Source organism: Chelmon rostratus, chromosome 2, assembly GCF_017976325.1.
Source record: "Chelmon rostratus isolate fCheRos1 chromosome 2, fCheRos1.pri, whole genome shotgun sequence".
NCBI lineage: Eukaryota > Metazoa > Chordata > Actinopteri > Chaetodontiformes > Chaetodontidae > Chelmon > Chelmon rostratus.
In genome coordinates, this window is record NC_055659.1 from 2,901,057 (window position 1) to 2,914,945 (window position 13,889).

A 13,889-nucleotide genomic window follows, 5' to 3' on the forward strand; every position below is an offset into this window, starting at 1 on the left:
ACTATTTATTGTTTTTATTTAATTTTGTATTTCAAAGTCTAAATGCTGTTTCAAAGCTCCCCTCACACCACCAGTATTATAGTTCAGGTCGAGAAATACTGAATCATTTCTGTGTCTGAGGTTAAAAGTTCATATTTGATTGAAAGCTCCAGCAAAGCTGCTAAATGGACCTCCTGGTGAGACTATTCTCATCTTTGTATATTTGTGTTTGGTTGGCCTTAAATTACTCATGATTATGCATATATTGAGTCTAAAAACAACTAGTCAACATATTAAATGTAAAAATATAAAATTTAGTTATTCAGGCTGAGAAATAATATGTAGACAAAAAGATTTTGGAACTGAATGTAAAAATACTGGAGCTCCTGCTTTTGATAAATGAATTATTTATGAGTTATTTTCTTGTAGCGCTTAAAAAGATGATTAAGTAAAATTGATATAAAATATCTTAAAATTCCACTAACAAAAGTAATGGCATATTTTAGTATTTATTTTTTTCTCAAATATGTTTATTGAGTTTTTTTTTTTACATATTAACATAACAACAATAATACAACATCAACAGCGCTCAGTACAACATTGGTCTAGACAGCCTGTACACATGTACTTCTCTGACCAGAACAATGAAAAGGCTTACCCTGTAGACAGATAAAATAGTCTAATAAATGAAATAAAATTAATATATAAATAATAATATACCCCGGATCACAATTCTAGAAGATTCAAATTGTCAGACTGTAATAATATGCAGGAAAGGAGCCAAAGGCTAGCCAAGGACAGCGCTTGATAGTACTGAAGCCACTGTGGAGTTAGAAAAGCGAAGATATGGAGTCCAAATATTCATAAACTGTCCTTCTGACGAGTGAAGCAAGCAGGTCAGGTGCTCAAGGGGAAAACATTCCATAATTATCTTATGCCAGTTTGATGTAGTGGGGGGGGTTTGTCACTTATCCAAGACAGAAAGATGTTCTTCCTTGCTGCATATGTAAGGATATTATACAGTCTTGTAGAGTCAACACCCACAATAGACTCTTGACTGGGGTAACCTAGGATCAAAGAAAGAGGGTCCATGTGTAACACAACACCAAATATATTTTCCAGATCTTGCAAAACATCCATCCAATATGTTTGAATTTTAGGACGGGACCAAATACAGTGAGTATAGGTTCCAACTGAGATTTTACATTTTAAACATGCAGGTGAGAGTTTAGAGTTCATTTTATGTCTTTTGTTAGGAGAAATTTGTAAACGGTGGACGATCTTAAATTGCAACAATCTGGCACGGTTACACACTGAAATTTTCTTTGTTTGAGTCCATATCTTAGTCCATTTATCCCCATCAATATTTATACCAAGCTCACATCAGTCTGGCTTAAGACATTATAAAAGCGAGTAATGCATTTTTTAGCTGGGCCAAGGAGGAGTAATTGTTCAACTGCAGATGTAGTAGCATCAGTATTAAGAGTAGTTCTCCTACTTATGAAATTGCGAATCTGCAGGTATTTGAAAAAATCATGTCTGGGGAGATTATACTTTTCTTGAAGTTGTGCAAATGAAAGCATGGATGCTCCCTGAATATTTCAGTATTTTAATCATTTTAATGTGTCTTGTACAATCTGTACTTTGATAGCTTGGTTGCCATGACAACCCGGTGGTTTCCATCCCTACCCGCTGGGTCTCAGTGAGTGTGTTTACATGCGCAGTAGTATCGATGTGATGGGTTTGTGTTTACATGTGACATGAGAAACCTGGTTCAGGTCCAGGTAAACATGATGGTCCCGACAGAATCCAGGTTCCTGATCATCTGCCTGCATTCAGAGCATGTTCGGAAACCTGGATCAGGTCTTAGCAGGCCACCACATCCTGGTTTCTGTTGGATTATTCCAGGTAGCATATCCAGGTTTCTCAAAAACAGGACATGCACCACAAAAACACCCAAAAAACAGTTTTACTTTGTTTTATGTACATTTTCCCAGATTTTAAAATAAATGTCACATTTAATTCTTAGTGTTTGGGCTTCTGGTCTGACCTCAGCAGCTCTGATTGTGACTCTTTTCATACAGTTTGGTTCATTTCTGGACTCTTTAACTTCTTACTTTGCTCTTGATTCATCTATCTGATCTGCGTTCAGATAACGTCAGTGATGTAACGAGCTGTCCCGTCAGCATCTCATCCGCTTGGCAAAAATTTACCTCCAATTTTATCAGAAATGCGTCTCCTGTTTATTTTGCCTGTGTGGATGCTGGGGCGTCATGTTCCCGTTGGTTCTCCACTTGCTTGTTACCATGACGATACCCCTCTTTAAACAGTTTCACTGAACAAAAATAATGAGGTGACGGACCTGGGAATGCGAGAGCGTGGAGGTGCAAAGCGGTTTTCCCTGGCTGAGGATGAATAACGGCTTGATGATGATGAGGCCTCGTGAAGCGGGTCTGCAGGCTGTCCAGTGTGGCATCTGGAAGAAATGGAAATGACAGAGAATGGTTACTGGACAGCGCTGGGTTGTAGCATAGCTGTCTGTGGCTCAGTGTTAGTTCGTCTCTGAGGAGAAAATCCAGCCTTTTCATATTGCGCAGCCTTGTGATGCTTGTCGCTTTACATTTCATTGTCCCATGTGAACATGTGACCAATAGTCCTTGAATATAATAACAGAGAGAGACTCTGCAGCAGGTTCTTGGTAATTGAACATTCTGAGAAATAAAAGAAACCCATAATGCTTCACATCCTCATGAATACAACATCCTTTCTCCATGCTGTTAAACTGAATACAATGGACCGGTCTAAAATTAGCCCAGCTAAGTATTTAGGCCACCTCTGTAAGGAGCTGCCTGTGAAACGGCAGAAAAGCCTCTCAGTGGTTTCTCTGTGCTCTGACTCCGCCACATTTCCTTTGACCTCATGTCTCCACAAGGTGAGCGCCGCTAATCTGCCCGAGGCTGGAAAGAAACCGAGGCCAGCTGCCGTGACATGAGATTATTCAACATTTCACGGGCGGCTGCCTTTTACATGGATGGCTTCTCGCCGACAGCCGGTGTTTCCATCGCTGAGATAGAGACGGAGCGGCGAGGCCGAGTTCAATACCTGCCGGTCGAATGCAGAGAAAACCCGTCTGTGGCCACAGTGTCGGTCTGTGATGTTTCCTGCCCTCCGCGAGCTTTTTTCTGATCACATTTATTTATGAGTTTCTAACCAACTTTTTGCTTTGAAGCTGTCTCGTCTGCTCCACAGTCCCTGAAGCGAGTTCCCTCCTTTCCAGTGCCTGTAAGCCTCTTTACCAACAGCCAAACCTCATGTTCCAGTGTCGGTCTAATCCTGTTTACGCTATTCTACATTTCATACAACACTTTGACTGAAAGTCAATCACATGGCAGCATCCATCAGTTGGTTCATCGCTTTGGTCCACGCTGAAAGGCTTCAACAACTGTTTGATGATCTTCGTGAAATTTGGTTCAGATCAGCGAACAAGTATTGGATGGATCGCCATTCAAGGTTCCCACAGGAAAAACTTACATCTTGCGCCACCATGATTTGACATTTTGGGATTTATATTGGTATTCATGACAAAGGGGTATGATGTGCAACAAAGGAACTGAACCATGCATGTAGCGGTTTTATGCGATGCATCTTAGCCGCTGTCCTCCCAGGTGCTCCTTACATTTGTTGTTTTTAGTGAAGCATCTTGACAGATATTTGATGTATTGCCATGAAATTAGCTGCAACTCTCTAATTTGTGCAGTTCTTTGTGCAAATACCTGCAAAACTGATGACATTCCCATCATCCTCAAATGTACTTAAATGTAGCTAAAGTTAGCATGCTAGCAGGCTAAACTGAGATGGCAAACCAGGTAAATTTGACATGCTAAATATAAGCATGCTAGCACTTTCATTGTTGCACTGTCCACATTAGCATACTGATGTTAGCGTTTAGCTTAAAGCATGTGTGCACAGAGCTGCAGGCATGGCTGCAGAGGTACGAATGTTTGCACTCTTTAATCGTCTAACATAATCACCTGATTTCTTAAAAACGTGATTTTAGTTGATGCAAAGACTGTTCATGACAACTAATGTATACGTTCACATATTGTAAACAGAAACAACGAGTTGTAAATTTGCAACATTGGATGATGAAATTACAAATTAAGACTTATTATTTAGCCAATTTTAATTGAGCGAGCCAAGCCCATTGATTCCCACTGAAGATGTAAATCTTTAGTAACAACTCATTTAATATTCAGAATAGTCTGATTTCCTAAAGCAGGCGCTTGCTGCAGTTTTTAGCAAACGTTCCTCAAACAGGAGGAAATGGTGCATTTGTCTGGGACTATTTTCAGCAGTGGATTAATCCACATTTGACGCTCTAGTGAGTGTTTGTGGCAGCGGGATGGTGTGTGTGGGATTGAGTCAAAATAAACTGCAGTGTGTCTGTCCATGATAGTGAGGAAATGTGTCACCCGGTGGCTCACTGATGTGTTTTTAGCAGTTTCTGGACAACAGTGGAGCTCTATGACACAGAGGAAGAAGATCTACCAGGCTCTGATGCACACACAGTACCTTCTCTCTGTATGACTGTTGAACATTTTGCAAATAATGTCTCTTACTGTAATTCTACCACAGACTCGTGACCCTGTGCAGCTGAGGGTTAACAGGCTGTGTGTGAGGATGCTTCCCTCTGGAAAAGCCCGCCACGGTGTTTAACGCAGCAGACCCACGAGCTGCCATCGACCCGATAATAGCGCGTCGAGGACAGAGAGCAGACATTTATTCAGCAAAGATTTTCGATGCTGGAGATTAAATTGACGTTATGATTGCCGCTTTTATGAAAAATTTCATGTCTACGGGAGATGTGTGTTGCCATGGCAATGGGCCAGGTTTCTCTGGGGGGATTATGATCTTTGCTCACAAAGATGGAGTAGATGTCTCCACCGCTGAGTGAACTTTCAGATCAGTCAAACGGCCTAAAACACCACCTCCAGTCCTCTCCTGTTTATTCTAATGTGAGATTTCGTCTCTGTGTTACACTTTTTTTTTAAACTTAACCTCCTATTTGCTTACAAAATACATTTTATAACATGTAAGAAAAAGATGATGGAGTCACACTGCATGTTAATGAACCTTTTAGGTATTTTCAAGATTTCAAGATTTCTTTCTTGTCATTGAGCAGGACATGTCAATGAAATTTGCATTGCAACCCCCATGTTAGAAAGAAGATAATGAGAAAGATAAGAAATATTATGAAAATAAAATTAAGATACTAGAATAAGATAAACCAACATGCAGTAAAAATATTCGTAAATGCAATAAAAATATACCAGAAATGAAAATATACTAAACAAAAAAACAATATAATATACCAGTGAAATGTACCAACAGAATAAATGATTGATCGTATCGTTGTTTTTTATTTTTAATAATCTTTGTTGTAAATAATAAACAGATTAGCTCTCATCTTTATGTGATATAAGGCACTTAAACAGGGACTTGGACTCACCTGTCTAGCCAGGTTAGCAGCGTGGCCCTGAGTATTTGCTCAAATTATTGGTTAAAAACTAAATACTGCTTAAGGTGACAAAGCCAGGAAATGCATCTTAAAGTAGGCTAAAAAAGAGAAAAGAAAGAAACATCCTTTTTTGACTCATAAGTTGCAAATACAATAAAATTATAATATAATTTGCACTTGACAACAAATGCTACTGATGTTGCAGCTTTAATCTTCCCATCGATCCGTGTCATTGTAGTTGATTGTTGCTGTCCACTCCTTGCACACATTGCAATTGATCGATTGATTGATTGATTATCTCTCGTCGCTCCGGACTCCACCAGCCCTTCAGAGAAATCCTCCAGCTGCCTCTGCGCATGCTCAGTCTCAGCCCGGTCCTCTCTCTCTCCCTGCCTCTCCGCATCCTCCTCACACATGATCCAGCAGCATCCATCTCTCCGGATGTCCACAGCCGTCTGACTCCCGCCTGGTCGCGGCTTCAGAACCAGGTAAGAGCCCGCTTCTGATCCCGATCCCCGGTCGACCGATTTCCGTCCTCTCATCGATAAACCCGCAGATGATCGATGCGATCGGCGCTGTTGATTCGGATTCAGCGGGGAGCGGGGTGGATGCTGCCCGCCTGGATCCTGGATCCATCCCCGGTGTTCCTCTCCGGAGGATCGGCACTTGTGTTGCTCGGTTTGCACGATTCCGTTCTGAAAACGAGCATCCTTCGCCTCGGACTCTCTCTCCTGTGTCAGCCCGTGTTATCTGCCTTCAGGTCCGGATCATGAATAACGTGTCAGTCGGTGCGGCTCTTATCTGTCCCGGCTCCTCCTGATATCCTGTTATCTCCCTCACACACGCACACACACACACACACACACACACACAGGCGGACTGAAGTGGTCCAGGTTTTTGTTAGTTTGGCGCATCACAAGGTCACGGTGATGGTGACGGCCGGACACCTTGCCTTGCTCCCAGCGGGCCACGGGGCTTGCTGTGCGGGTAACAGTAAGTGTGTCAGTGGGCTACTTCAGCCTGGAGCTCGCCGGAGATTAACCGTCTGCAGACGCTCCGAAAATGTGATGTTGTCCAGGAGGATTAGTGAAAAAATAACGGGCCGGGACACATTTTGTGGGTGAAAAGACCCCCGGGCTTGATGAGATGACACACAGGCTTGTGATTGAAGTGCAGCTGCTGTGTCTGAGCGAACAGGCGCTGAAATGCGCATAAGGTTCACACCCAGAGCTCCGAGGTGGCAACACGCACAGACTGTGAGTTTATTCTGTCAGATAACATGTTAAAACTCACAGAAACACTGCATGACATGCGTTTAAAAACTGATGGAGGGGAGATCTGGCTCGCTGGTACCTTTGTTCTAATGCACCTTGGTCTTTCCACATCCTCATGTAAGGTGTGCAGTGTGTGTGTGTGTGTGTGAAGGGTGGAGGGTGTACCAGAGAGAGATCTAAAGGATTTAGGATCTGATTTTCACTGCTCCACAGGAAGTGACAGCGATGATGGTGACGAGAGGCGAAAAATGGAAATAACTACCAAGGTGAGATGCCAGTGATTCAGATGATTTGTCAGTGTGTGTGTGTGTGTGTGTGTGTGTGTGATGAGTTGCTGGTTCTGTCATCTGAGCCGGGCTTGTGGGCTAAAATCCTGTGTGGTGCAGCAGAACTGCTTGAATTTGAACAATTTAATGGTTTCATTGATGCGATGTCAGTGTTCCACCACAATGAAAAAATACTGTTAAAGAATCAAAATTTAAAGTATTCATTATGTAAAATGGTACATTTAGAACGAATACATATATTATTAGAATATTACTACTAATCTTGACTCATTAACGTGCAGCAAAGCAGCATTTTAATGCTGCCAAGAAGGAACTTCACTGTTGGGGAAAATGCACATTTTACAGGCTGATCATATGTTTTGCATATTAAATATTGATCAGAGAAGTAACAGGTAACGGTAGGTACAAGTACAATATTTCCATGGAAACCCTTTTATAGTCCAATTACAAAAAGATACAGATAGTCAGAGTAGAAGTTGCAGAAGACACAAGGCTACAGGTCTCTAATGTGTAGCTTTAGGTCCCAGTATATGAATATTTAAAGAGTGATTTAAATATGACATATATTAGTTAGCTCTGACTCACTCTATTGATCACTACATGTCCCTAAAGTATACGTTGTCTCCTCAATCATTATTTTTTTCTTTATTCAGTGAGGATAATGCAGAGCGGAGGGATTGTGAAGACATGAGCGCATCGGACAGATGTCGATGGAGTCCTCTTTCAACGCCGTAGAGCTCCGGGAGCTGCGGGGCGGAGGAGGCCGGCGAGGCGAGTCCCCGACGCCGGCCTCAGCGCCCTGGACAGCGGCCACGGTGGGCTGCGCCGCCCGGGGCTTCGAGAACGCCTCCTACCAGCAGGATGATGAGCAGGACCACCAGCAGCAGGGGGCGCCATTGTCGGCAGGTTGTCAACCCTCAACTTCAGGCAGTGTGAAGGTAAGTTTCGTCTCTCTGGCGGCATACTTTGTGTCATAGTGAACATGAAAACCTAAAAGGGATTTAGTTTCAGGGCCAATTTCAAACTCAAAAACCCATCCAAAATCGCCACCAGAGAGCGTTACCGTGATTTTTTTCTCTTCCCTCTGAAATGTGCGAGACAGTGCTCTTCATGACTCTGCACTGTCAGAGGTCCGACATCCTAAATACAAGCTTTCACCGACTCCCAACATAAACAAAGCACGAAGGACAAGATCAGCAGGACAGATTGCGATGCTAATGCGACACCGAAAAGCTCTCGAGGCCCGAACCGACTCGAGTCTTTACGCCACCGAAGTGGTGATTCACGATCAAGGAGGAGTCTGGTTATACAATGAGAGCTTAACCTCTGGAAAAAGCCACATCACACCCTGACAGAAAGGAACCTCTCAGCCCTGAGTACTGGAACGTTTGCTCGTTAACTCCTGTTCTTTTTTTCCTGTGGTAATTAACAAATGCTGTCTACAAACAAACCATTTTTTTAATACAAACCTTGTTTTGTGTGTTTGGCAGCCGCTGAGGACCAGACTGTTGGCCTGATGCCACTTCACTGAGATGTTTACTTGCTTACATTATTTAAAACGTGACTCAAGTGTTGACGCTAGAAGACTTCAGTTTTCACATCGCTTCCTGTTTTTGTGTTTGGGTTTATTCTTGGTCACATGCTGCTCTCGTTTCTTCTTCTTTGTCTTTATCTTTCTTTCTTTACTTCAGGGTGAGCAGCTGCATCAGGAGCTCCCTCCGCGGCCATATGATGAAGAGGAAGGAGGTGGAGGGCAGGAGGACGGCCAGGACTTCGCCGAGTTCAACCCCGCTGACGACCACTCGGCGGACTACGGCTTCATCTTTGCTCTGGTGTTCCTGGTGAGCGGAATCGTCCTGGTGGTCATCGCCTACACCATCCCCCGAGAGGCCAAAGTCAACCCGGACTCCGTGTCGGCCCGCCAGATGGAGAAGCTGGAGATGTACTACGCTCAGCTGGGCTCCCACCTGGACAAGTGCATCATCGCGGGCCTGGGCCTGCTGACCCTGGGGGGGATGTTCCTGTCTGTGCTGCTCATGGTGTCCATCTGCCGGGGCGAGATGTACCGACGCAGGGCGGCATTTGTTCGACCCAAGAGGACTTACGGCTCCATCAACCTGATGATGAAGCAGCTGGCGACCGGAGAGGCAGGAGGAGGCGAGGGCGGGGACGGAGGTGAGGAGTTTTTGGTGGAACATGCTGACACGCGGGACTCCAAATCAGAACCAGGACCAGGCAGGCACCCTCCTCCAGCTGCTTCCTCCTCTTCTTCTTCTTCAGCTGCCGCACATGGAGTCGACTAGCCGGTCTTCACCTACGCTCTGCAACTGTTTTGCCTTCCTCTGAGTGAGCACTCAGCTGCGAAATGGGGATGCAGAATGGTGCGGGCCACCGATTAGTGCTGACAGGAGAAGCACATCTTGAGCGCGAGGCTCTCTGCTGGAGCGACCCAGCTTTAACCCAACATTTTTGGGATGGACATGATCCAAGTTTATGGGATATTTATTCTAACCAATCGTAAGGGAGGTATTACTCAACAAATGAGGGCTCGACTCGGTAGAAGAAGGGAGGTAAGCCTATGCCAGTGTGGAAAAGAGCACATTTGGAGATGAATGGTTGTAAATCAAAGATTACAGTACCGATATAGATTCTAGTGTGTTGATCAGAGTTATACAAGAAGAAGAAAGCACATTGTGTCCGACAGCCGTGGAGGTCGGTCCTCACCGCAGAAAGCAAAATGAACACTTTATTTATGAAGTCCAGTGTTGATGCTCGTCTATCAGGTGACCAAAAGATGTTCAACAGCCATATTTTAAACATCAAGATTCTCCTTAAGGCAGACATTCAGTATCAGACCGCTGCTGTGAACGTGTCTGTCACCAGATAGGACAGCGAGTGTCTTTCTGGACCGTCTAAATAAAGTATTATGGAAAGTGTGATGCTAGCTCTCGCACAAATAAACAGAGGCAACATGTTTAAAAGTAATATTTCTGGTGTGACATTTGCAGCCACCACCAGCATCATTAACATGACATGATAATGGACAACAGCGGTATAGAAAATAAAGCATAAAACGATCCTAAAACTGAACTGTGTCTCCACCTCAGCAACCTGCAGGAAAGAGAATAAAAAGCAGGAGGATGTTCAACTTAAACCTGCATTAAGCACCATTTCTGATGGGCTAAAATGACTCTATGTCATATAAAAGAAACACTGAGTTCATGAAAACCTAAAGAAAGTGTAGGTTTTAAAAACAGGTGCTTAAAGAGGTTTTAAAAGTCAACTCCGGAGGCGCTGTGAGGTTATTTTTTTTAGAGTTTTATTCCCTCTTGTGGTCAAAAATTGCTTAATGCAGCTTTAACGTTGAACATTTTGAAATATTTAGCTGTTTTCGTCTGAAAGGACCCGATAAGCGAGACAATATGATCGGCCCTAATTCAAAAGTGCACAATGAAAATAGACTGTGAGGAAATACAATGAGAGAGCAGTGCAGATATGATATGAGTCACCCTTAAGAGGCTGACACACATTACCCAGAAAGCATTGCAGCAGCAGTCCAAGAGCTCCTCTACACTCACCTGATTGTGCGTTGTCAGTCAGTAATCGGTTTTATCCTCTTCCTTCTTCTTTTTGTGTTTTTTTCCACCCCAGCACATCTGGCTTGAAAAAGATTTTCTCTGCATCTTGGTTGCAAATCGACAGTGGAAACTGTAAGTTTTCATCACAGTCACATCACATCACATGTCTCGATATGGCTAAATCGATTTTTGAGCAACTACGCCGGGTCATTTGGTTGGAGTTGCACGTCCATGAAGGCGATTCTCAGACAGCTGGAAAATATTTAAGCAACGATAGTAGAGAAGAAAATCTGTGAAATTCAGTTATTTAACGTCTTCACTGCTGGTGGCTGAATGTGAAATGTCGCTTTCAATGAACCCATAACAACGACAAACACGTCCGATGTCTCATGCTACATCGTCCAAAACTGTTGCCTCACGTTTACTAATCAGCATTTTCTGCTAGCATCACTTTCCACAGCATCAGAGAGGGAGTTTCTGTATCAGGCTGCAGGTAAAAATCCACCATCAGCAGCTCCTTTAAAATATGTACGAATGACATTTATCTGACATTTAAAGGTCTTGAATCTTTAGTGGACAATAAAACGAGCCAGTGCTACATGCTAGTCATAACTGTAATAAGAAAACCTCACAAGTCCAGCTGCAGTGACCTTCTGGTGTCACTGAACTGAAAGTTGAAATGAACAAACTGACAATAATAATCATGAGAATAATTCAGAACTGTGTTTGACAGCAAATTTGAGTGAGAAAAACAAACATTAAGGTGTCTTCTGAGTCTTTTTTTCTATCTGACTGCAGCTTTTATTCCTGAGAAGAAGCTGGTTTTGACTGGAATGAACCTTTAATGACACAGCGCCTACTTATTTGTATTATATGTAAACAGATGTTATTTATGTCATGTAAGGATACAATATGCCTTAATGAGTAAACACAGACACTGTAAATTGTGTATACGCAAATATTATTATGCTAATGTATTAAGGTCTGTGTAGTGAGGCAATTAGCCAAGGGTAATGTAGCCACACACACACACACACACACACACACAAAAATAGAAATTGTCCTCATAAGTCAGGCGTACTCTCAAGCCAGTTTGCGGCTCTGTACTTGTGAGGACGTCTCGAGTCATGTGAATCTCCATACACACTGACATACTACTCTCAAGCTGTTGATAAAAATATGTACCACATTTTTATTTCACAGTAAAAATACTCTGTAAATACTACATGTAGACATGTGGGATGTAGAGGACCAGCAGAAGCTAATGCTCAGAAACCAAATACGCAACACAGGTATGCAAAATTGGAAAACATCAACAACAACCGTTTGATCAGAACAAAAAAACCCAACTCTGATAGGAGAAACTGAGCTGACAATTGTGCTTTAATATTGAACATTTAGATTAATTAAAGAACCAGTGGGTAAGATTTAGGTGGGTCTATTGGCAGAATATGTCAGAAATTAAATATAATACTCATAATTATGTTTTCTTGGTGTATAATCACCTGAAAATAAGAATCACTGTGTTTCCATTGGCTTAGAATGAGCTTTTTGTACCTGCAGAAGGAGCAGGTCCTCTTCCACAGAGACGGCCATGTTGCACCGCCATGTTTCTACAGTAGCCCAGAACGGACAAACCAAACACTCGAGAAAGCGCCTTTTGCATTTTCTGCCGCTGCAGGTTCTCCTACACTCTGCGGCCTCACGGCTACATGCCACTAAATCCTACACACTGGTCCTTTAAATGACAAACGACTGGTATAAACAAATAGGAGTGGTAGATATTAGGGCTCCAGCTAATAATTATTTCCATTATTGTTTCATCTCGGGCTGCAACTGGTGATTCTTTTCATTGCAGATTAATTGTTTGATCCATAAAATGCCAGAAACTAGTTAAATCTTTCCCAAAAGCTCAAGTCGATATCATTAAATTGCTTGTTTTGTCTGGCCAACACTCCAAAAACTGAGAAAAATCAGCAAATATCGCCATTTAAGTTGCTGGAACCAGTGAATTTTTGGCTTTTTTGCTTAAAAAAATGACACAAATAATTATCAAAATAACTAATTAGTAAATCAGCTCATCATTGCAGCTCTAGTAGATCTAAAATGCTAACTGTAAATGATGTAATAATCGATTATGTAAAACGCTAATACACCAAGATTCCCTAAAATATTCTCAAGAAACGAGAAATAATTACCACATTAATACTGCATTAAAATCAGCTGACAACAGTCGTGCCCATTTAACATATTGAAAATGTAAAGAAATCCAAATTGATCAGTACTGTCCTATAATCTCTGGTGCAGCAGGTGATGTTCAGGACTGTGCTGTTACTGGACAGTCACAGGTTCAGTCCCCTTCAGTCCCCAGTCCGTCTCTGCCGAGGCGTCCTTGAGTAAAGACTGTCGGTCCACATCAGGCTCATGTTTGGGCTCTTACAGCTGCAGGCAGGAAGTCTGCAGGAAGTCGTGCAAATCTTCAAGACCGCTCCCCCAAGAAAAACAACAGCGTCGGTCGTTTCAGCTGATGCTCAAAAACATTTGTTAACGTTCAAGTGACAGCGCCCTCCAGTGGCTGTAAGTCAGTGTAAGTGGAGCGGTGGTAACTGGTGCTTGTGTAAGATCAGAAAACACGCTTAGTTTAACTAAATAAACAATGTTCAGTTAAGAAAATAGTTTAACTAAAGTTGTGTTTGATCGTGTGATAGCCAGATGTTTGCTGGTTGGCGTTTGCGCCTCTGCAGCTCCGTCCAGGTTTACTGCACTTCAAACTGACACGAACGAGCAGCGAATCCAGACAAGACTTTACCTTTAAGAACCAGGGAGCACTGCTTCCACGTCTTCATTCATGTCCTTTACGCTGAGCAGCAGCAGTAATACAAAATACAGAAACATCTACATGGAAACGCTGCGACATGTTTATACACGCAGAGTTTTAAGATGATATATAAATGCAGAGTGATGCATAATGAGCTCTACAGGAGGATTCTCTTCAGTGTGCGTCAGCAGTTTAAAGCGCCCAAAGGTCAAACAGTTTCTGTGATTTCAGTAAGATTGAGAGCCTTGTTTAGAAAAAGAACAGAAATAGGGAGTGAGAGATTTCTATGTGAGTGGGGGAGATGAAGAGATGCAGGAGAGCTGATAGGATGCAGCGGAGATGCTGGATGACGTGAGGTGATTCTTGAAGAGATGGATTTTCAGCTTGCGGGGGGGGGGAGACAGGGAATGACTCTGCATGATGCTAAATATCTTC

At 42.8% G+C, this 13,889-nt stretch overlaps 1 protein-coding gene across 1 annotated transcript; it reads left to right on the forward strand.

Moving 5' to 3' along the window:
• Positions 1-7,762: 7,762 nt before the first annotated feature.
• Positions 7,763-9,361, forward strand: tmem74b (transmembrane protein 74B). The gene is made up of 2 exons (XM_041962295.1): positions 7,763-7,996; positions 8,750-9,361. Exons 1-2 carry the CDS (start codon positions 7,763-7,765, stop codon positions 9,359-9,361), a joined length of 846 nt encoding a protein of 281 aa, XP_041818229.1.
• Positions 9,362-13,889: the final 4,528 nt, after the last annotated feature.

What these genes read in the sequence shown, in the direction of transcription:
- tmem74b (XM_041962295.1), top strand. Translation starts at nt 7,763, where the DNA reads ATGTCGATGGAGTCCTCTTTCAACGCCGTAGAGCTCCGGGAGCTGCGG. An exon ending in CAACTTCAGGCAGTGTGAAG is followed by an intron (nt 7,997 to 8,749) that starts GTAAGTTTCGTC and finishes TCTTTACTTCAG; the next exon opens with GGTGAGCAGCTGCATCAGGA.